Source organism: Lactuca virosa, chromosome 3, assembly GCF_052849685.1.
Source record: "Lactuca virosa cultivar CGN04683 chromosome 3, Lactuca_virosa_CGN04683_v6, whole genome shotgun sequence".
In the NCBI taxonomy this organism is placed as follows: Eukaryota; Viridiplantae; Streptophyta; class Magnoliopsida; order Asterales; family Asteraceae; genus Lactuca; species Lactuca virosa.
The window spans coordinates 49466766-49488384 of record NC_136428.1 but is presented as its reverse complement, the minus strand read 5'-3'; the positions used below and the strand labels follow the sequence as shown (position 1 = coordinate 49488384).

Sequence of the window (21619 nt, the reverse complement as noted above, 5' to 3'; positions counted from 1 at the left end):
CTAACCCCCGGGTCTTCCTACCATACATAATAACATACTGTGTGCCAGGAGCCTCCTCCTGGTCTTTCATGCATAATGCCTAGGGCTAACCCCCGAGTCTTCCTACTATACATAAACTAAATGGGTCGGCATTGTGGCCGTAGACCCATACAAACAGTGAGGAGACTCACCTCGCACTGTTGAACTTTGCTGATAACCCTCTGGCTGCTGTCCGACCACTCTCTGAACCGCTGCTCCGCTAGCTCCCCGAGCTACTAATATCAATAAAACACTTAGTTCCAAACTGAACTCTAGAAGTCAAACTAAGTCAACTCTGGTTAAAGTCAAAGTCCTGGTCAAAGTCAACCTTCCAGTTGACTCGAGTCGCCGAGTCAACTTGAAGACTCGCCGAGTCCTTAAACTCAGAAGCTCTCAAAATACGACCCAACTCGCCGAGTCACCCCAGGACTCGTCGAGTTCAACGATCTATGAGTCTCATCATGTCCAACTCACTGAGTCACCGCTCAACTTACTGATCTGCGTCTTAACCAGAAGAGGTTGGGGGTTCTGCGACCTGACTCGTCGAGTCCAAGAACAGACTCGCCGAGTCCTAGGCAATCTTCAACAGACTCGCTGAGTTGTTCTTCCAACTCACCGAGCCCATGCACATATTCATACAACTCGTCGAGTACACTCATGTGACTCGCCGAGTCTCTCCAGTTCTCAATCCATACAGTGGCTTTTCGAGCCATGCAGGGGCTCCAATCCATAGGTCCACTCTTCTACAGTCTATCCCCCACGTAAAGTTGCAAACTTTACGTGAAACCAAGGAGCTAAAGGCCCAAAACACTCTAGGGTTAGGGTTTAAGGCAAAGGGGCTTCACCAATAACTTATTGACATAAACTTTATGACCTTCTGGACCATCACAAGTCTAGATTTGAGGTAGCAACCTCAGATCTAGGCCTCTAACTCGACATAGATCTCAATCATGCCTAAAATGCCCCAAATCTCAAACATAAGATAGATCTATTTGCAATAAAGCCAAAGCAACAACTTATTACCTCTAATATATGCTCCAACTGAAATAGATCCCGGATCTACACCACTCCTTTGCAGCAAGTGTCTTGATCTTCAAGCCCCTTTCCACCAAAATCACTTATCTAGGCTCTAAATTGCTTCCAAGGGCTCTCACTCACGATTTAGGGTTTCTGGATCTCAAAAGGGGAGTAAAGAGGCTGGGGAAGGGATGTAATGTTCTTTAAATAGGGCACAACCCCCGGGATTAGGGTTTTTCTCGCCCAGACCAGACTCGCCGAGTCCACTAGCCGACTCGCCGAGTCGGTCACTTACTCTATGCCCCGGATCCCGCTTCGACTCGTCGAGTTCCTCCCTGGGCTCTACGAGTTGACTCTTGACTTAGAGCCTTTCCTTCCTTTTCTTGGTCTTTCTGATTCTGGGTGTTACACTGCTTTTATAAAGCATAAACAAAATCGGTCTTTTCTGGCCGTGAAAATGGGGATGTCACAGATCATACTCTTCAACAATTAGCAGTGGGGCACAATTAGGGAAACCCACACTATTTGCTATTTGCATTGAATACATTTGTTGAGAATTAGAAGCAGCCATTGAAGTTAAGATATCTTGAGCAAAAGTGGTATATAGAAGAACTTTTATCCTGAACACAAAAATGATTGAAATACCAAGGTAATCTCGAATCAACTAATTTTTAGGGTGTTGTACCCTATTTAAGGACCTTATACTCTTTGAGTGGCCTCCTTATCTGCCCCTCTTTCCAGAAAACCCTAGCCTTGAGTATTCTTTTCCATTTTTGAGTGTGTGTGAGCTTAAGAAGTGTCTCTTTGGTGTCTTCTTGAAGAAGCTTGAAGTTGGTGGTGCTTAGCTAAAGGGAGAAGCTTTAGATCCGGAAATTTTTCTGTTGTGGCACCCATATTGAGGTATAAAGTTGATACCTTGATTATTTATTTGCTAGATCTCTTCATTTGAGAGTTTATTGCCACTATTAGCTTATTTTGGGGTCATTCTTGGTTTTGAGCATGTCATAAAGCTATAACTTCATATCTGGACATCTCATGGCCTCTTTGGACTTAAAGTTGTCAGCTTTATCAAGCCTTGCCCTCTTTCATGCTCCAAGTCCCTTAATAAGCTTTATTTAAGTGTTTTAGTCTCTTGATGCCATGCATGGACGTAAAGTTAGCAACTTTACATGGTATTTCAGCCCTAGGGGACTAGATCTATGGTATGGGGCATTAGTTTCGCTTGGGAAGTGGCTGAATGTGGTAAGACTAGGAAAACTCGACAAGTTACCTTACCAAATCGGTGAGTTGGCTCGGGTTTTCCCGCTTTCTGGATGCTGTAAAACTCAACGAGTTGATAGATGAACTCGACGAGTTGGGTCAACATGGACTGTTGACCTTGACTGTTGACTTTGACTTTGGGCATGGTTGACCAAGTTTGACTGTGAGGGTATTTTGGGTATTTCAGGATTGTGATGGAGTAAGTCACATGATGGTTGTAGGCAGTTGAGTTCGGAGCTATGATTTGGGAGTTGGATCTTGTCAATCAGTGCTATTTGTGAGGTGAGTCTTCTCACCACACTCATGGATCGAAAGCACCAAGGTCGGCCCATTAATTGATATGATATGTTTTGTAGTTGAATGTTAAATGATATGTTATTTGATTTATGTATGGGTCTATGTGAAGACCATGGGGGGAGCCCATGACATGAGGATATAAGACCATGAGGGTAGTCAATGGCATTCCATAGAAAGACCATGGAGGGAGTCCATGCCAATTTGTATGTATATGTATGAGCATGACATTATGTGATTATATGACTTGTGTGATTGGGAAACTCACTAATCTTGTGCTTACAGTTTATTTGAATGTTTCAGGTACTTCTATTGATAAAGGCAAGGGCCCGACTTGATGACGAGTCATGCATTCTCCAGTGTTTCACAATTAGCTCTTTGTACTCAAAATTTCAGAACAACATGGATATGTAATGGGATCTTTGTATTTTCTATGGTTGATGTTGTGAAATTAAAAGTTTAAAATTTGTATGAAAACTGGGTTGTTACATACATGTGCGAATTTGAATTATTGGTACAAAACAGAAGTAACCGAAACATAAAAAGTGTTAAGACTCAAAAAGTATAAATTTTAGTCAAATAAAGATGTCCTAGTTAAAGGCGTACAAAGAACCTTAAGGTGAAGCTAAATTTGGCAAGTTTGACCAAATTTTAGAAACTTGAAATTGAAAATAAATATTTGTAATTAACCATCTAACTAAATTTGGAAAAACAAAAATTTGGGTAATTACATATTATGTCATAAAAAACGTAATAAAACAAGATAAGGAAATGAGTTGAAGTTGAGGAATATTAAAATTGAAGGTTTAAACATACATTTTTCATGGTGACAGCTAGGCAAACCTCTACGACCCGGACATATATTTGAAGCGATATAAAACAGGTTTCCAAACTTCTAATGAACCAAACGTTACATCTTTCTTAAGTTAGATATCTTTTGACCTCTTTTGTCCTTTTATTATTTCTCCATATAGACTTCCGCTAGGTCTTCTATAAATTTTACAAGTCTACAACAATTATTGAAAAAGAGTGAAAAATGTTTATGTTATGTGGTATAAGCATCTTTTTAACCACTTTAGACATTTGGTAGTGGATGTTTAACACTTTTGGTTCCCTCTCTTGGTGATGGAACTATATTTCATAGGAATGAGAACATTTAAAAAAGAGCTATACAACTATTCAATGAAACAAGAGAAAGAATAACACAAAATCTGTAAAGTTGATCATCTTTTCATTGAGAGAGCGACTAACCATTAATAGCTAGGCATACAGACACGTCATCCCCATCATAATTTTTTTAAACCATTTAGAACGACTTCATCACATTTGCTTTTGTGAATTTTGATTCTATTTTCGACATCTCTGCTAGGATCATATTCCATTTGTCAACTCTTAAGCACCTATTAAAAACGGAAGAAATATTAGTTTTTATTAAAAGTAGGAAAATGCTCGTGTGTTTCACATGAATAAAGTATGTTGTTTAAAAAATATACATTGTTAAAAATAACTAAAGTATTATCATAGACTACAAAATAATAATTTTATAATAGTATAGATCATTTAAAGCATTGTCGCTATTTTAAATACTTCATTTTGTTTGAATCATATTCACCTGAAACTCCACAATTCTTTAATTTCTACTTCATACTATAATTAACGATTTTATAGGATTCCCTAGGGTCAGTTCTTATTATTCATGTTCTTATCTCAGAAACGTAATATTATTATTAAATAGTTATCTTAAGTACATCTATTTGTACAATAAGAATATGGGAAATCTTTAGAAAAGTTATAATATTATGGTTAAGTTTATGAAAAAGTCCCAAATTTTATTTTGTTAACAAAAAAGTCCCAATTACCAGATAAAAAAAATTTCAAATCAGTCATTTTTTACCGGTAAACTATTTTTTACTTGGTTATCTTACGAAAAGTCCTATTATTTTGGCCAAATTTATGAAAAAATCTCAAATGTCTGCTTCTGATTAACTATTCCAGTCAAGTCTGACAAGACCAGTCAAGACTGAAGATGAGAATCAACAAAGTAACTCAAATATTAAATATGGAGTAATGACAATAATCAAAGTAAATACAATAAATGAACAAGTAGAATGTTTGAAAGAGTTTGATTTGAGAGAAAGATGAAGTGAAGTAAATTCAAATATAGCTATCTTTGGAGGAACAATTTGTCATTGATTCTTGTCATTAAACACTCCTTATATAGCAAAAGGAGGAACACATTACAAACCGGAAGACATACAAAGGACCGGACAATGTCACTACTTCTGACATTCTGATTGTCCAAATAAACAAAAAGACTAAGTCCTAAGTAATGTTACAGCACATAAAAGACAAGAATAATTAATGCATAGACGGATAGACTGATTCAGACTTATTCTTCATTTCGGAACATCTTCTCTTTGAACATACTCTCTATTCCGGACACCAATCTTCACTTCTGACCACAGACTGACTCCGGACCATATTCTACTTCGGAACTAAGACTGACTTCGGAACTTCCAAAGGTTACAAATTGCTAGAGGTTCACTTTCAGGTTCCAACATGCACATATAATACATGCACATAAGGCCTAGAGCATAAGGATAGACCACCATCCGGAGCCTACAACATCCAAGTCAGACTGCTCCCCTTAGGCCTATAGTATGAACTGGACCGCCTAACCCAACCACAATATGCCGACATATGCAAATAACAATAACAAAAAAATACAAGTAATCATAACAAATCTACCAATCTAACTAGATCACTACAGCATACCAACATCATAACATACAAATGATATATACTACAGTAGAAAGTATAGTGAGAAAAACTCACTTCACAGACAAAAGCAGAAATCCCTACAACTCGTCACACTCAATAAACCTGAACCACACCAACCAAGCCAAATAAGGATAAATCCTCAATCTAAGACTTGAACCCTAAAGTTTGGCCTTAAGTCAAACTTGGTCAAAAAGTCAATGGTCAAAAGTTAACAATCGAGTCACCACGTCGTGGTGGCTAAACGCCAAAACAGTCGCAAACTACCTCGCTACCATGTCGTGGCAACAACCGTGGCCACGTCGTGGTTACACCCTGACCAACTTATTCATTAAGCTCTTAATCCTTATTTTCAAAGCTCCAAAGCTCAGATCTAGATTGATTAAGGCCATGTATGGATAAAACTTCCAACTTTAACCCTTCTCTAGCCTCTAGAAGCATAGATCTAAAACCCTATATCAAAAAGGGACCACATGACCTAAAAAGCTCATGCATGGTTGATTTATGATCAAGATACAAACTTTATGGGATCATAAGGTCCAAGAACTAGCATATAATTTATCCAACGTCCTTGAGTTGCTTCAAACTCCAAGGATTCATTTCCAAAAGCCAAAAAAGGACTTAATCACATCATAAGCAACTCATAGAATGGAAATGTATGAACTTTATACCTATTAGAGCCTAAGGATTGAAGTAGAAGCAACCCTCAACAACAACAAGTCACATCACAAGCTTGAATCGCCCTCTCATTCTTCAAAGAACCTTGAAAGGCCAAGAACACACACTTTTTCTCCAAGAACACACACACCCACACACTAGGATTTCTCTCAAAGAGATAGAGGCTGGAGTTGAGAGCAAACCCTAGCCATAATGTTGTTTAAATAGGGCTCAAGACCCGAAATTAGGATTTCTCATTCAACCGTCACCACATTGTGTCCATTGCATGACCACATCGTAGTGATTGAAAATGTGTGTTCCTTTATGGAGCGCTACCACATTGTGGTGAGCTTTATCACCACGTTGTGGCAACCATAAAAACTCTCAAAATTAGAAATGTTGGGTCTCAAGAGCAATACCTGAAAAATAGATGTTACATATATGGATAATGATGAGTTCAAAATGATGCTAACGTCATTGTTTTGTAGCAAATAATTGGTTATAGATGACTTTGATAATTAGTTTTATGGAGCTTAATAACGTTTATTCCTATTAATAACTTGAACCAAGAAATATCTAGATTTTTAGTGAAATAATGAAAGAGTTGAAGTAAAAAAAATTGGGACTTTTTCATAAACTTGGCCAAAATAATATAATTTTTCTGGAGGTAACCGTGTAAATTATAGTTTACCAGTAAAAAGGGTTGATTTGAATATTTTTATCCGGTAATGGGGACTTTTTTTAACAAAATAAAATTTGAGACTTTTTCATATACTAGACCAAAATATTGAGATTTTTTTGGAGGTTTCCCTAAGATTATCTACTTAATATCAATCAAAATGCCAATAAAAATGAGTTGTGAAAGTCGTTTCATACACTCATGTTTCTCTCATCGATAATGATTGCGAGACCTTTTTTAATCTATGAAACATAACCAAAACTATTAAGTTACTCTCGTAATATATAACAAAACGTATACATTAAAAGCTTTAATATTGTTACATGTCTCAGAATGTGACAAAAACACTTCGAACCAACACAAAACAATTAAGTTTTTCGAATTGCTTCTTTATATTCGTTTAAGCTATGACCTTTTCCGAAACACATACACAAATAAAAGTTACAACTTATAGTTTCCGTCCACCAACTAGTTTGCCGAAGATAAGGTTGTTCAAATCACGATCCTGACCGTAGGATCGTACGAGCCTACGATCCCACCTACTTGGATCGTTTTTCGGTAGGACCACGATATGATCGGATCGTAAAATTGTAGGATCATTAATATTTTTTTTCAAAAAAAATTCTAATATTGTTCTTGGACTAACTATGTAGAATACTCATTTTAAATTGTTTATCGTTAAATGATGTAGTTATTATTAACTCAATGGTTAACTGATTGATGAATATTTATTTTTTATGTTTTAAAATGTTTTTGGTAGGATCTTACGATCCGATTTAATCTTACGATAACGATCTTGCAAAACGAAAAACAATCATATATAAGATCATGATATTAACAACCTTGAAAGATACCCTATGTAGCCTTAAAACTTCGGCTACATGGTTGATGGTTGTTCATATAGGTAAACGATCATTTGTCTCGTTATAATAGGAAAAAAAAAACGCAAAAAACGATAGGAAAATAAATCAATCTAAAAAAAACCAGACCAATCCACCTCAAAGCCGGTTTTTATGGAAGTCCAGCCTTGGCCCGTCGACTGTCCTAGATGCAGGCCGGGCTTTTAGTTGGAAAATAAAAAATCTGGACCTGAACATGAAACGTGGACCGGGTGAGGAAGACCTATTTGAACCGGTCAAGGGCATTGGCGAGTTTTACCCGGATCTACTTGATTCCTAGAGAATGGGTAAGTAGATGAACAAACCAAAGAAACAGAAGTTTCATATAGAAGACGATATAATAGCGGATATTCCCCTCTTTTTATTAGGGTTTCTTTTTTTCACTTGGATTTGTTCGATTTTGTTTGGTCTACGCCTTTCAAGTTTCCATTTTCATTGGATAAGGTTCTCCTTGTCTCTCCATCTCTATCCATACATTACCTGTGAACAGGTAGATGCTAATCTATCGCCTAATTTTATAGCTTTTATGTTGCCGTAATGTTCTTACTTTAACGTATTACTTATTAAATATTAAATATGCTTGTGTTTCTTCATATCTAATCTGGTAGGGGAAAACAAAGTGCTGCACTTCGATTTTTGATGTAGAATGTAGTTTTATTTTCCAAAATCAGAAGAACTTTGTTGTTAATTGAACACGACATTCTTTTCTTTTCTTATCGGTTCAATTTTAGAGTCAAAAGATAACCTTTCTCTTTTTTAAACTCATTTCCTCGACCCTGGAAGTATCCAACACAAGATTAAAAGTTCTGATTTCAGTCAGAATGTAAATGTCGCCAAAAGTGACCAAATTGAATAATTTTCTTTTGCCTTTGGAGGGTTCTCATATGTGAATTGTAAAATCTGCAGGAATTTGCACTCGGGGGACAGAATACAGAGTACATCAAAATCAGGGACTTCTAAATGCTTTTAGCTGTATATGATGATTTCATCCCACAACGGATATAGCAACTGGCTCTGTTTCAGCAAGTAGAATTATGCCAACCGGTTCTCTTTTTAAGTTGAATATTCCTCTTGGTTTTGGGCTTCGAAAAGGCATTAGATTGCATAGTAAAAACCAGGTCCAACCAAGTATCCGTTCATCTTTAAAACCAGGAAAAGCCCGCATCCCAAACTCAGATCAAAAGTTTGGGAATTTGAGGAAAGATTTTCAAGTTGCAGGTGTTATCAAGTTACATTCTTGTATCTCTGTGTCCAGATTTAACAGTAGTCAGGTTTTTGGGTACACTAAAAACCCATATATTCCAAAAACCATGGCTACCTCTGGTTCTGTAACTGCTTCAGGGGATCTCATTGTGGATAATTTCATTTCAAGTTGTGGCAATGTGTCAAATTTTGCCCAACCTTCTGGTCACTTTTTTGAAAGAAATACCCGGAGCTTTCATACAGGTAGCATGGGCATGAAAAATAGAGAACCAATCAAAAGCCATGGAGTTCATGGGTATTTTATATTTGGTGTTACTCACATAACAAGCAACATTAATACACCTGGTGGACGATTGCAAAGAAGATGCAACACTTCCTCTTCAACATGTTATTCAGATGGTGGAGTTTCAGATGAGGTACTGAAAGAGTCATCACACGATGAAACAATTACAAGTCTTGCTATTGAAGCCAATGGGTATGTACTATGTACTTCACTTAATCTTATATATTTCTGAATATCTTGATAAAACATATTTATAGTATTTATATTTTTTGATATCCAGGAAGGGCGGGCATGCTAGAACTCTGAAACTATTATCTGGATCTTCATACCTGCCACATCCTGATAAAGAAGCAACTGGTGGAGAAGATGCTCATTTCATTTGTGTTGAAGAGCAAGTAATTGGTGTAGCAGATGGAGTTGGAGGGTGGGCAGATGTTGGAATAAATGCTGGATTATATTCGCGTTCTCTCATGTCTAATTCTGTGAGAGCAATACAGGATGAACCCAAGGAAGCCATTGACCCTGCTAGAGTGTTGACTAAAGCTCATTCAGCCACAAAAGCTCAGGGTTCCTCTACAGCATGCATCATAGCCCTCAGAGACGAGGTTTGTAACATGTTTCATTTTATTGATGTTTGAGGAAATGATAAAAAGTTAGGATTTAATGGGGAAATAAAATCTTATTGCAGGGTCTTCATGCGATTAATCTAGGGGATAGTGGATTTGTGGTGATCAGAGATGGATGCACAATCTTTCACACCCCTGTACAACAGCATGACTTCAATTTTACTTTTCAGCTTGCGAATGACAATGAAGGCGATCAGCCAAGTTCTGGTCAAGTAAGTTCACCTCACCATTTGGAAATAGTTGGATGGAGGATTTGAACCAAAATCCAAAACCCTAAAAATGGTATTTTGTTTTGTGATGAACAACAAACAGGTATTCAAGATTCCAGTGGCAGTGGGTGATGTAATTGTTGCGGGAACGGATGGGTTGTTTGATAATTTATACAACACTGAAGTAACGGCTCTTGTGGTTCAAGGGGTTAGGTCAAGGCTAAGTCCTGAAGCAATGGCTAAAAATATAGCGGATTTGGCACGTGTTAAAGCTTTAGACAGGAAACGACAGTCACCATTTTCTACTGCAGCTCAGGAAGCTGGATTTCGTTATCATGGTGGTAAACTTGATGATATTACTGTTGTTGTCTCATTTGTTACTGCCTCAACCTCAACTGAGGATTGAGTTTTTTTTTTTTTTTTACTTTTACTTTTTAATTTTTGAAATGTTACTACTTGTCATAGGGAGCCAAGCTTAGAGAACTTAATGAGACGTATTGTTTATGTTTATCCTTCACATTTTATGAGGCGGGTTTATTTTGATACTAGGTATCTGTTTGTTTCTTTTTTCTCCTAAATAGGATCGGAATCAAGGTTATTAAGATTGAGATTTTTTTCTTAAAAAAAATATCGGAAGAACCTAAAACGTGGAAAGTACATATTCATTGATCTGTTTGCAAGGTATAAAAAAGTTGAAAACATGAGTGAAGTTTAAATTATTTAATGAATTTAAAAAAACATTTTTCAGAATATTTAACTTAAATCTCAGATAAAGATCCCACAATTCCAACTTAAACGTTTCAAGGTTTTTAATTTTAGTTATATGAGGGCGTGTCAACGAATTATTAAAACATAAGTCAAAAAGTGAAACCATACATAAATAAATGTAGCCTTATAAATATCTTTGCTTTTCATCTATATATCATCATTCTCCATAATCATCCATGGGATTTATGTGTTCTAAAACTGTTGGGACTTTTTGTGTCTTTTGAGCAAAATATTCTATTTTTAAAAAGTGTAAGGCTTTTTGAAAACATGCTCCTTTTTTTGTTAATAAAGCATCATATTTATTAAAAGAAATACTATATGTAGCAAGAATAGCCAATTTTCATGTTCATGATCCTTTCCAAGTTTAAATGAGACAAAGGACATGAAGTAAAGGCGAAAAACGTTGATAATATTGTAGAAGTTACAACCATCGACTCATATGTAGTCTATGTGATTAGTAATTGTAATGAGTTTGATATCAATCACAGTTCCAAATTTTCTTCAACAAAATACACATGATTCACAATAACTTAAAGAAAGTTTCATTTTCTTCCCTTTCAACATCACAACTTTGTTTGTCATTTTTCACTAGAAGTTGGTTAAAACCAACCCAAAAGTTAATATAAAGATAACAGCATCAATAACAGTTTCAAACTAAAGATCATATATGTTCAAATAATTGGAGGAATGCATACATTAAAGAATGGAATCTATACAATAAATCAAAAAATATGAATGTTATTTTTTCCCAAAAAACCCGAAACAAAAAAGAATGGTATCTATTTACCCGCATGCCTGAAATGGCATGAAATAAATTTAATGGAAAACTTGAGGCGATGCATAATACTCGCTTTCTTTAAACACGGGTCTTAGATCTTCTTTGCACATAAAATCTGAAGGAAAAGAAACAAGATGCCCTCTTACACCCTCTAATCTATCCATGGGGTCACTTCCTTTAGCATTTCCATCTTGATATGGTTCCAACTTCTTTGGAGCTATTCCTATGTCGATGGTAGTATGCCCTATTTTTCCTTTCAATTCACCCATACGTTGCCTCAAAGATGCTCTGTGCATTAGTTTACATTTTACAAAGCTTCTCAATAAAATACAATCTTGGATACTGTTTCTACTTCACTTAATCAAGACTAACAACTTAATCCGGTAAGCTATAAATAATATATGTGTGTTTCTTTTTTTACTTTATATATATAAGAAAAAAAAAACGACTTCATAGAGAAAGTAAACCTGTAAGTCTTAATTGTTTATAAAATTTCCCCGATTTAATGGGAAAAAATAGGATAAAACAGATAAAATAAAATTGAATTGGGGGCGGGGGCGGGGGCGGGGTGAAATATCGTACCTGGAATGTATGAGATTATTAGGAATGCAAGAGAAGACATCTTGGTAGATCATGGTATTTTCCTGTTAATATGAAAAAGAGTAAAACATGAAATTAGAGAAGAATTATTCCTAGAAGAAGACTGAAGGAAAACAATTGGTAATATTGTTTTCAAATGACTTAATGGTTTAAGCACTTAATCTGGACAACTAATGATGGCTGCTTCTTTTTGACTTAATCCGGACAAAATGAAAAGAAACATGGCCTAACTCTATAAAGTCTTGAAATGATGTACTCTTTTTTAGTTTTTACCTTAGCAGTTGCCATCCATATGTCTTTGTAGGTAGAATCAATTACAGGGTCAGCTATTTTGTGGATCTAGAAAGATAGATGTAAGCATAAAAGGTTATTCATACAGGTGGAAATAAAAAGTAAAAAGTGGAGGAAAGTGAGGGAGCAAAGAGGTAACATTGATTTAACAACCAACCAACCTCACTACCATGAAGACCAAGGTGCTCAGACCATAGTGAAAGACGAAGACTCAATGCAAATTTCCCAGCCTTCCATGGGTTGCCTCCCATATACGATCCAACCACTTCTTTATCTTCAATAAGTACTCCAATCTGGATAAATACTCTTATTAATCTTACTTCAAAACAAAAGGTGTATTTTGTAGGTTGGACATCAAGTAGGCCAATGATTTTCTTTATAAAGAAAAGGTGGAATGATGAAAAAGAAGCATCATATGAACATATGCAAAACTTTTACCATTCCATTGATGCACCTACTCAACTATTTTCTGTAGTGATTACACCATTATACTTTTTTGACCAATTATAAAGAAAATTCATGGTTACCTGGTTTTGATGTATCAGGAAAAAAAAATATTGAAAAGCACAAGGTACTTTTTACCATCTTATTGACAAGGGCACTGAACTACTATAAAATAATAGCAGTATATTACAAATTTGGTCCCTGTATACAGCTCGTTTTTTCAATTTTGGTCCCAAAAAGTTCTCTTGCAGTTTTTTTTTCCTTATTTGAGGTTTTTGTAACGTTTTTGGTCAATGTTCCAAGTAAAATGACTATTTTTGGACCAAATTTGCAAAAATCAGCTATACTAACAGACCAACAAATAGTCATTTTACTTGGAACATGGACCAAAAGCGTAGGATGATAATTGCAAGAGAAAACCTTTTGGGTCCAAAATTTTAACGATTAGCTATACTCAAGGACCAAGAATGTAATTCACTCCAATAATAATCATAAAAAATAAATAGTTCAATGGGTAAATGGATAAAATGGTGAAATAACTTGCTGTTCTGCATTTTGGTCTTTTCCAAAACCAGGGAAAAAGGTTTTTTAAACGTTAGAAAAAAGTATAATGGTTTAATAACTACGAAAAATAGTTAAGTGCTTAAATCAATAAAATGGTGAAAGTACTTTTTTTTTTTTGTAGTTTTCTGTGTATTTAAAATCCATAACCACCATAGATAATGCCATAGGAAAAGAACAAAAAATGGTTGTGGGAAAGAAATGATGCATAAATTACCTCTGAGTCACGTAATCCAAGTAAACTCCTGTCATTGATATTAGCTGACCCAACCAAGGCTGCAGTATCATCTACTATCATGATCTTGCTATGTACATATACCTACATTGATTAGGAGAACAAATGTAAATAGACAAGCTACATAAGACCACACTAAATCCTCAAAACGATAGTTGACCAGGTCAAACTTCAACCCCTTTTGCATTCTATGTTCAAATTTAGAAGACAAGACTAATGTCAATGGTATTAAAGATTAAAGTTTTTTTTCCTACCCATAAAAAGTGAAGTAATTTAAGAAAAATACCGGACTGGAGGCAACAAGACCATCATTAGAAAGTCTACCATAAGCCCTCAGACCATAAAAAGATATGTAGTCATCAACAATGGGACCAAGTCGATCAGAGAGATTATGCAATATGGAATTGGGTCCTCTTGATATTGTTCGATACTGCCAATGCATAATAGCCCTTACAGATGCTGCGCCACCATCATCTAGTCCACCCTGTAACTCTTAATTTAGATGAACGAAAACAAACAAACAAACAGAAAGCTATGAATATGTCTGTTGATAAATGTCCAAGAAGATTATAAGCACCTGGAATCCAGGTAATAGTGGTATAACAATGATGGCCCTAAAACACTGCCGTTCTTGATATGCCCGCAAAATGCGCTTGTACAAGGCATCCAACACACGATTTCGTATGATCTCATCTCCAGATAGACCTGAGATGAAAAATTGGTTCTGGGCACAAATTGAATCAGATATAAGTTACACCAGACTTTTAATGATGGCAAGTATTAATAGTAAAAGTTAGTGTAATCCATGGAGAGAGTTTAGACCATTTGAGTTCTATGTAACATAGTTAAGAAAGAAACATCGCATACCATACACAAATATCACAAAGAAAAACTATGTTTTTTTAATTGTGAAAAGGGCACTAGGGTTACGTTACCCCTTCACTGACGAACATTTACCCTTTGGTATCTTTAAGGTATACCCTTCAAAGCATGTTATTTATTAAATCCATTTTACAAAATTCGACCACTAAAAAGATCTAAAAAAATTCCCATATGGGTGAGTTTATAACATACCTCGATGTAGACCAAGTGTTCTGCTTTCTCAATAAGGGAACAGTAAGCATTGTGAATGCTCCCTTCAACTTGACTTGTCCCAGCCGACCAAAGACTCACACTCCTAATAACCTATAATAAATCCCATGTTTCATCAAGTTCAAGTTCTGTATGGGTAAAGTGGTTGAATGGATAATGATGTCTGCATGGATAAAGTGTTGTATACATTTGGCCTGTTTCTTTTTTGGATTGAATAAACCGTATGAATGACACTAAATGACCATCTTACCCTTACATTCACAAAAACAAATTTCACAATTTTCACATGAGGAGTCCGGAGGAAAAAAGAAGAAGGGAAAATAGGTAAAGGGTTAGTGTCTTGATACATTAAGCCCTGTTTTTCGGCTTAACCCATTAAGCCATTATGTCCAGATTAAGTAATAAAAAGAAACAGATATGCATAGTTGTCTAGATTAACTGCTTAACCCATTAAGCCCATTGAGTCAAAAAAGAAAGTCACCTGACAGCGACACGTAACACGAGGACCAACCTGCCCACTTTCATCTGCAGAAACAACAAGATTACCTCTCTCCTGACTCTCCCACCATTCTCTATCATGAGACTTCATGGGAGGGTGCACAACTGTAACAGAAGACCTCCCTTGTTCATCTACAAACCCTCTCATTGGCATATCCATAAACAAAGGTGCAATTTTGGATTTTCTAAAAGAAAAAGGAGCCCTTGGAGGCCTGCTTGGCTGAGGCTGACCATGAAAATTATTATTTGATTTACCCAATCCACTTTGTCTTAAATTTCCGCTAGCAGAATCAACTCCATCAGCTTCTTGTGGGATTAGCAATGGGATGTCTTGAAAGGCAGCAAGAGAGGAAAACGAATCCTGTCTGTTGATTGGTTGGGTTGCATTCATGAGTCCAGTATTTCCATCTTCTTGTTCTCTACCAGAACCCATGTAATGTGGGATAACCATGTGTTGTTGAGGCATAAGTAGTGGAATTGTTTGCTCATTGGGAGCTTTATTTCTCTGAAAGAATTATACCCAAATCAGACCACAAGAAAACATTTTGGCCATAAAGGTTTTACCCTTGAGAAAAAAAAAGCAAAAACCTTTGCATAATTCCAACGCTGAACAAAGTGGCGAGCAATATCACGACATGGTGGTCCCCACAAGGCACAGTGGACATCATGCCATGGCATACGAGGATATTTTTCACGATTCAGTTCATCCTTCATAGTATCTTCCCAAGAATTAGGCTCAGACTCCCTGTAAAAATTGGGATCAATTTCTTAAAGGGAACTTTCTATGGGGACATATCCAAGTAACTTCCTTTATCATTGATTTAGGGGCTGTTTCTTTCTCCCCCCTCCCCCCTCCTTAAGTACTGTATGGGTAAAGTGGCTGAATGGGTAATGATGTCTATCTGGATAAAATGATGTATACATAAGGTCTGTTTCTTTTCTAGACCTAGACCGAATAAACCGTCTGAATGAAACCAAATGACCATTTTACCATTGCATTCCAGAAAATAAATTCCATAATATACATCAATACAAAAAATATTCATCAATTTTATCGCGAGATGAGTTGAGAGGAAAAGAGAAAAAGGGAATATAGTTGAAGGGTTAGTGTCTTAATACATTAAACCATTTTTTTTTTGGCATAACCCATTAAGTCATTTTGTCCCGATTAAGTCAAATACTATCCAGATTAAGTGCTTAAAACATTAAGCCTATTAAGTCAAAAAGAAGCAGCCCCTTAATGGAAGATACCTATTCGGCTATTCATATTCTTATTCATGTATGATAGTAAAAAGAAGAATTACCTTGGGTTATAGTAGTCCTTTCCAGGCCATATCGTAGGAGGGTGATCACCCACTTTGTGCTCATATGAGTCATAACGACCAAAGCAAAGATCTAATCCACCAATAAAGCATACCTCATAATCAACAATGACCAATTTCTCATGATGGGACCTACGTTTTACCATAAGTAAACGAATTAGTTTTCAAAAACAATAAGAAAAACAAAAAATGAAACTTATACAAATTGCAATGTAGACCGCTTACCATAGATACACACCACTAGAGAAATGGTCAGGGTAACGTAAAACTCTGATATTCTCATGAAGAGCTGCCAGCTTTTTCTTACTAAAAAAGCTATTAATTTTGAGTGCAAGAGCAAGCTCTTTGTACATGAGAATATAAATCTGCATTTAAAAGTTTTAAACTGTAAAGTTCCATCAACTCTTTAATGGATCTAATAATTCGGTTCAAAAGAACAATTAAGTCTACCTGAACACCTTGCTTGGCTCTTGCCTCCAGTAAAGCATCAAGGCGAGAGGATGCATTTGCATGAAAAGGACGCCTCAAATACAAATCTGGACACAGCCACCATCCACACATAAATATCTGCATGAAGACAATAATCATATTAAAAGGTGTTAATAAAAAAGAGACTAGAAATGAATTTGAATTAAGATAACATTACAAGAAAAGAACCTCTGATTTTGCCTCTTCAATTGCTAAAGCAATTGCATCAAAAGCTGCACGACCATCAACAAACCACTGAGCTTGACTATCATCATCAGTCAAACCGCGAGGTGGAGCAAAAGAGCCAAACCGGTGAGGATGACACCAGCCCTCAGGTGGCCGGAGTCCAGCATCATTAATGGCAGCAACCCATGATTTTACTTTAGCTTTATTTTTACTTCTTAATCTTATTCTTCGATTCCCACTTGACACCTAATGTCGTTGTGTGAGGTGCAAAAGAAAGCATGAGGTGAAAGGAACAGAAGGGTAAAATAGTAATTTACTCAGATTCAAACAGTTCATTAGACTTGCCTCAAATGCATGGCGTAAGGGGTTATGTTCATTGATTTCAAGTGCTAATGACACTCCATTTTCTCCATTTGCATTTGATGAAGGTAGAACATCAAAAACAATAATATCTAATGGCTCCTTGTCAAACGGATCTTTTAACAGGGCCAAAAAACCCGGTTTAAGAACAGCCCAAACCTGCTGCCAGTTGTCATTACAGCAACTGAACAAATGACAAGCAGAACACATTCTACTGTCATCATTACTTGGAAATTTCGGTAAATGTCTCACAAGTACATATTCTTCTTTATGTTTTGAGCCATATTCTGGACAAAACGATAACTTAGAAGCCTCCATAAACCTGCAAACCTGCATTAAAGATTGTTCATGTCAATCAAGATTCAAGAACTTATATATGAGTAGAGATGAAGAAAAGCATTAATTAATGACCTCTCTGGAATTTGCAATGTCCAGGTTCCCAAGAAAATGATTTAAATACCCCTGCATTGATTGCTTTGCTTGGTCTGACATGGAATGTTGTCTTCCAAGTGCTGGGCGAATGATTGGCAATGCTGCTCTTGATGGAACATCTCTGAACAAAAAACCACCTGTAAGAACTATAATCATTATAGCAAGAAAGGATGAATTAACATTTAACACATCCACCAATCCTGAAAAGATTCAAGATATTCAGCAATCACCTGTTTCTGACACTCTCATCATTGGTTACTGGTGTGACATCATCATCGGGTTCTTCATCATCACCATGCACAACTGCATGATGATCCATGATTCCTAGATTTTGAAGCCATTCTCTGACCTTCAAGAGGAAGACCACTGTAAGGTCTATCTAACCCCACTTCGCCACAACTTTATTTTATACTAAATAAGAAGATAAACTCACCTGCTCTTGTTTTTCATGGATTTCTTCAATGATGGCACGTTTCTTCAATGCAAAGTGTAAATAAAATACATGTGAAGCCTTCTTCACTAGTTGCCACTTAAACTGCAATCCCATGGTAAACACATAGAGTAAATCAGTAAAAACGGAAGTGAGTGATGAATTTCAATATGTTATACGAAAGTAATTTATCATAACAGTAAACGAACGACAGAATGTTGTTAGAAAACCTAATCACTTGATTTAGCTTTATTTTGAAACATTAGAGGACGTGTCCTACAACAATGCCACTCATAATCAGAAAACTGTGAATCTCAAATTAGAAGGGTCCACATAGCAAAATTGGAATCTTGAAGGACGAATTTTCATTAAGAACACGTCTCTGTTTGCGCGCTTTAATGTCGTAAATCATAATTGACTAATAAGATGCATTGTCGGGGCTTTAAAAAATAGCTTTATGAAAGAACGCAAAAGAAAAACAACATAAACGTGATTGTTACCATCATGATTCATGAAGATATATTACATAAAACAAGACCTGTTTGTATTCGAAGTCAATAGTGTAAGTCAGGAGCATGGGGCTAATATCACCAGCCTCATTACGAGATACTTGAACGATTGTAGCATTTGGCAGCTCATCGAAAATTCGACTTGCCTCAGGCGGGTTCTGAAGCGAGAAGAACGACGACATCGCCGATTGCTCCGATTGCATTTGCGAGTAACGAGACCCGCTTCCCCCCTCAGGCATTAATTGTTCCGATGCCATCTTATCGCACAATTCCGATCAAAATAATACGATAATCATCACCAAATTAAAGATTACGAACGTGTATTGATTTATACAAGTCTTTATGTTTGTTGTTTGAGATCAAAAAGTGAGATTGAATCTGATAATTCAAACGAAAGAACGAAAAAATTGGTTAGTGATTGAAGAAAATCGCCAAAACCATGGAAAGTGATTATGATTGTGTTCCGAAGCACATTGTACGTGGATTATGGATGGGTCCCGATCTTTACGTCGGGTCGGGTTTGGCTTTTCCGCTTTCTCTCCATTCTGGACGTCGCACCGGTTTATGTCTTCGAAGCGGCCTACAAACAAATCCAACCTTTTCCTCGTTCTCTTATTGGTTTTTGAATATTCATCTATTTAACGCACGTTGCAAGTGTTTAGCAACATATTTCATTTTCTTTCCTTTTATTAGTATTTTTTTTTAATGTTATACAGAAAAAATGTGTTGTACTTTGATTATTTTATTATAACAATAAACTTTATAGAATTTATCATTATAGCAACCAATTACGTATCTTATAGAATTTATCATTATAGTAACCAATTACCAATTACCTATCTTATAGAATTTATCATTATAGTAACCAGTTAATACTTAGTGTTCATCAACAATATTTGCATTTTTGTTGGATAGGTTTATTTTGAGGCCTTGGTTCCACATGTCTATGTATATTTTTGTAGTGTTCTCAACTATATGCAACTAATAGTTATTAGGGTAAATTCCAAGAAAATCATTATATTATTATAAAATTTCGATTTTGACACCGATTTTTTTCTTTATCAATTATGTCATTATATTTACAATTTTGTTGCAATATCAACAAAATGATCGGTTCTTCCGGTAACCACTTTTTCCAAATTGCAATAAAGTCACTATCTTACCACAAAATTTTGATTTTGACGCCGAGTTTTTTTCTCAAATATGTCATTAATTTACAATTTTATTGTAATATTAACCAAATGACTGATTCGATGCAATCTCTATATTTGAAACTCAATTTTGCCACATAAGATCCAATGTTGCTTCCACGTCATAATATTGTTATGTCATTTATTTGATAACTTGTTAGATTGATTGTAATCAGTCACTTGGAGCAACATTAATAATCTTTGAAGATAGTATAGGAACAAATTTCCCCATCTGAAAAGAAGAGCAAATTTTTGCTTTCTAGGTTAGGGTATGATCTTTCCCTTCAAGGAACCCGAGATGCTTCTACTTTTGTTCTTAGACAATGTCTTCTACCTAGCTGGAAGTTTCTCAGTAGTGTCATTGGTAAATGCCTAGGGCATAAAATTGGAAGTATTGACCAATTAAATTGAACTCGAGATCTTGTATGCTATGTTCAAAAATAAACATTTGGATTTCGCTTAACTCATGTTTGATCAGTTTGTGTCCCACATATCTGGAAAGAAGAGACCAACTTATGTGACTCGCCCAAGGATTATTGGCATTCTTATGGGGTTCATGTCACCAGGGCATAAAAGTGGAAATATAATGACTTTATTTCAATTTGAGAAAAGTGATCACCGGGAGAACAGGAAGAACTGGTCATTTTGTTAATATTGCAAAAAAAAATTAAAAATAATGACATAATTGAGAAAAAAATAACTCAATGTCAAAATCGAAATTTTATGGTAAAATAGTGACTTTCTTGGAATTTTCCCTAGTTATTAACCATTTCTAGCTGATTGTTTGGGTGTCAAACCAGCAAATAAAGGGATAAATAATAACAAATAAATACAAATTACTGTTACAATATACTACTAGATAATATATAATAAGCAGGGTCAGACCATAGAGATACGAAACTTAATGTCTCACCATGTTTTCGCACAATACATTACCAATTGTTAAAAAGGGGGGGGGGGGGGTTGTTAATTTCAAGTTAAAAATCATAAATAGACAACTTAAAGACTAAAATTCATAATTTAAAATACATTCCCGATTCCAAATACTATTCAAGTATTATGTTGTAAGATGTAATATGACATCAATTCATGTTAAATCTAGGTTGGTGATCAAGATATTAAAATGCTCTTATATCTCTAAGTTGACAAAAGTATTTTACTCAAAATATGATCTTTAAGCAAAACTTCATCTAATTGGTTCAATACAAATAAGCTCTTGGATTAAATCATTAGATGGCATTACAGATCTTACAACAATCACCAACAATGCTCAATACTCCTCACACTTCGTTGGCCACATTTTCTGGTAATCAAGTTTATACCTTGATCATTCGTTCATTAGATCTATTTACTTCCATTTTTATGAGGGTTTTGGTTCAAGAACCTTGGTCTTTGGGATTTGGACGTCCCAAGTGACTTACATTCCAGATATGGGATCTAGAAGGGGTTCCATGGCATAAAGGTGCGAACTTTATGACCATGGAAGCCCCATGCAAGCTTAAAAACGTTATTATGGCCTTTTTAGCCCTAAA

The 21619-nt window shown here is 35.8% G+C and overlaps 2 protein-coding genes across 6 annotated transcripts; one reads left to right on the top strand and one right to left on the bottom strand.

The window, feature by feature from the left end:
- Positions 1-7898: 7898 nt before the first annotated feature.
- Positions 7899-10471, top strand: LOC145165641 (putative protein phosphatase 2C 80). 5 transcript variants are annotated; one of them, XM_079084423.1, is made up of 5 exons: positions 7899-8046; positions 8509-9280; positions 9369-9693; positions 9777-9926; positions 10027-10471. In XM_079084423.1, the coding sequence occupies exons 2-5, from the start codon at positions 8637-8639 to the stop codon at positions 10327-10329; spliced, it is 1422 nt and encodes a 473-aa protein (XP_078940549.1). In that variant the 5' UTR covers positions 7899-8046; positions 8509-8636; the 3' UTR covers positions 10330-10471. The 5 variants fall into 5 exon arrangements, with proteins under 5 accessions (XP_078940549.1, XP_078940545.1, XP_078940546.1 ...); XM_079084419.1 differs by having other exon boundaries at positions 7905-8092; XM_079084420.1 differs by lacking the exon at positions 7899-8046 and adding an exon at positions 8081-8136.
- An 888-nt stretch (positions 10472-11359) lies between these two features.
- Positions 11360-19322, bottom strand: LOC145165640 (phospholipase D zeta 1-like). The gene is made up of 19 exons (XM_079084418.1): positions 18927-19322; positions 18392-18493; positions 18189-18307; positions 17938-18079; positions 17512-17856; positions 17170-17412; positions 16963-17079; positions 16738-16877; positions 16495-16644; positions 15779-15935; positions 15174-15695; positions 14675-14785; positions 14178-14324; positions 13887-14084; positions 13583-13684; positions 12522-12653; positions 12343-12408; positions 12052-12113; positions 11360-11757 (listed from the first exon to the last, which is right to left on the bottom strand). The coding sequence occupies exons 1-19, from the start codon at positions 19152-19154 to the stop codon at positions 11508-11510; spliced, it is 3333 nt and encodes a 1110-aa protein (XP_078940544.1). The 5' UTR covers positions 19155-19322; the 3' UTR covers positions 11360-11507.
- Between the last annotated feature and the right edge of the window lie 2297 nt (positions 19323-21619).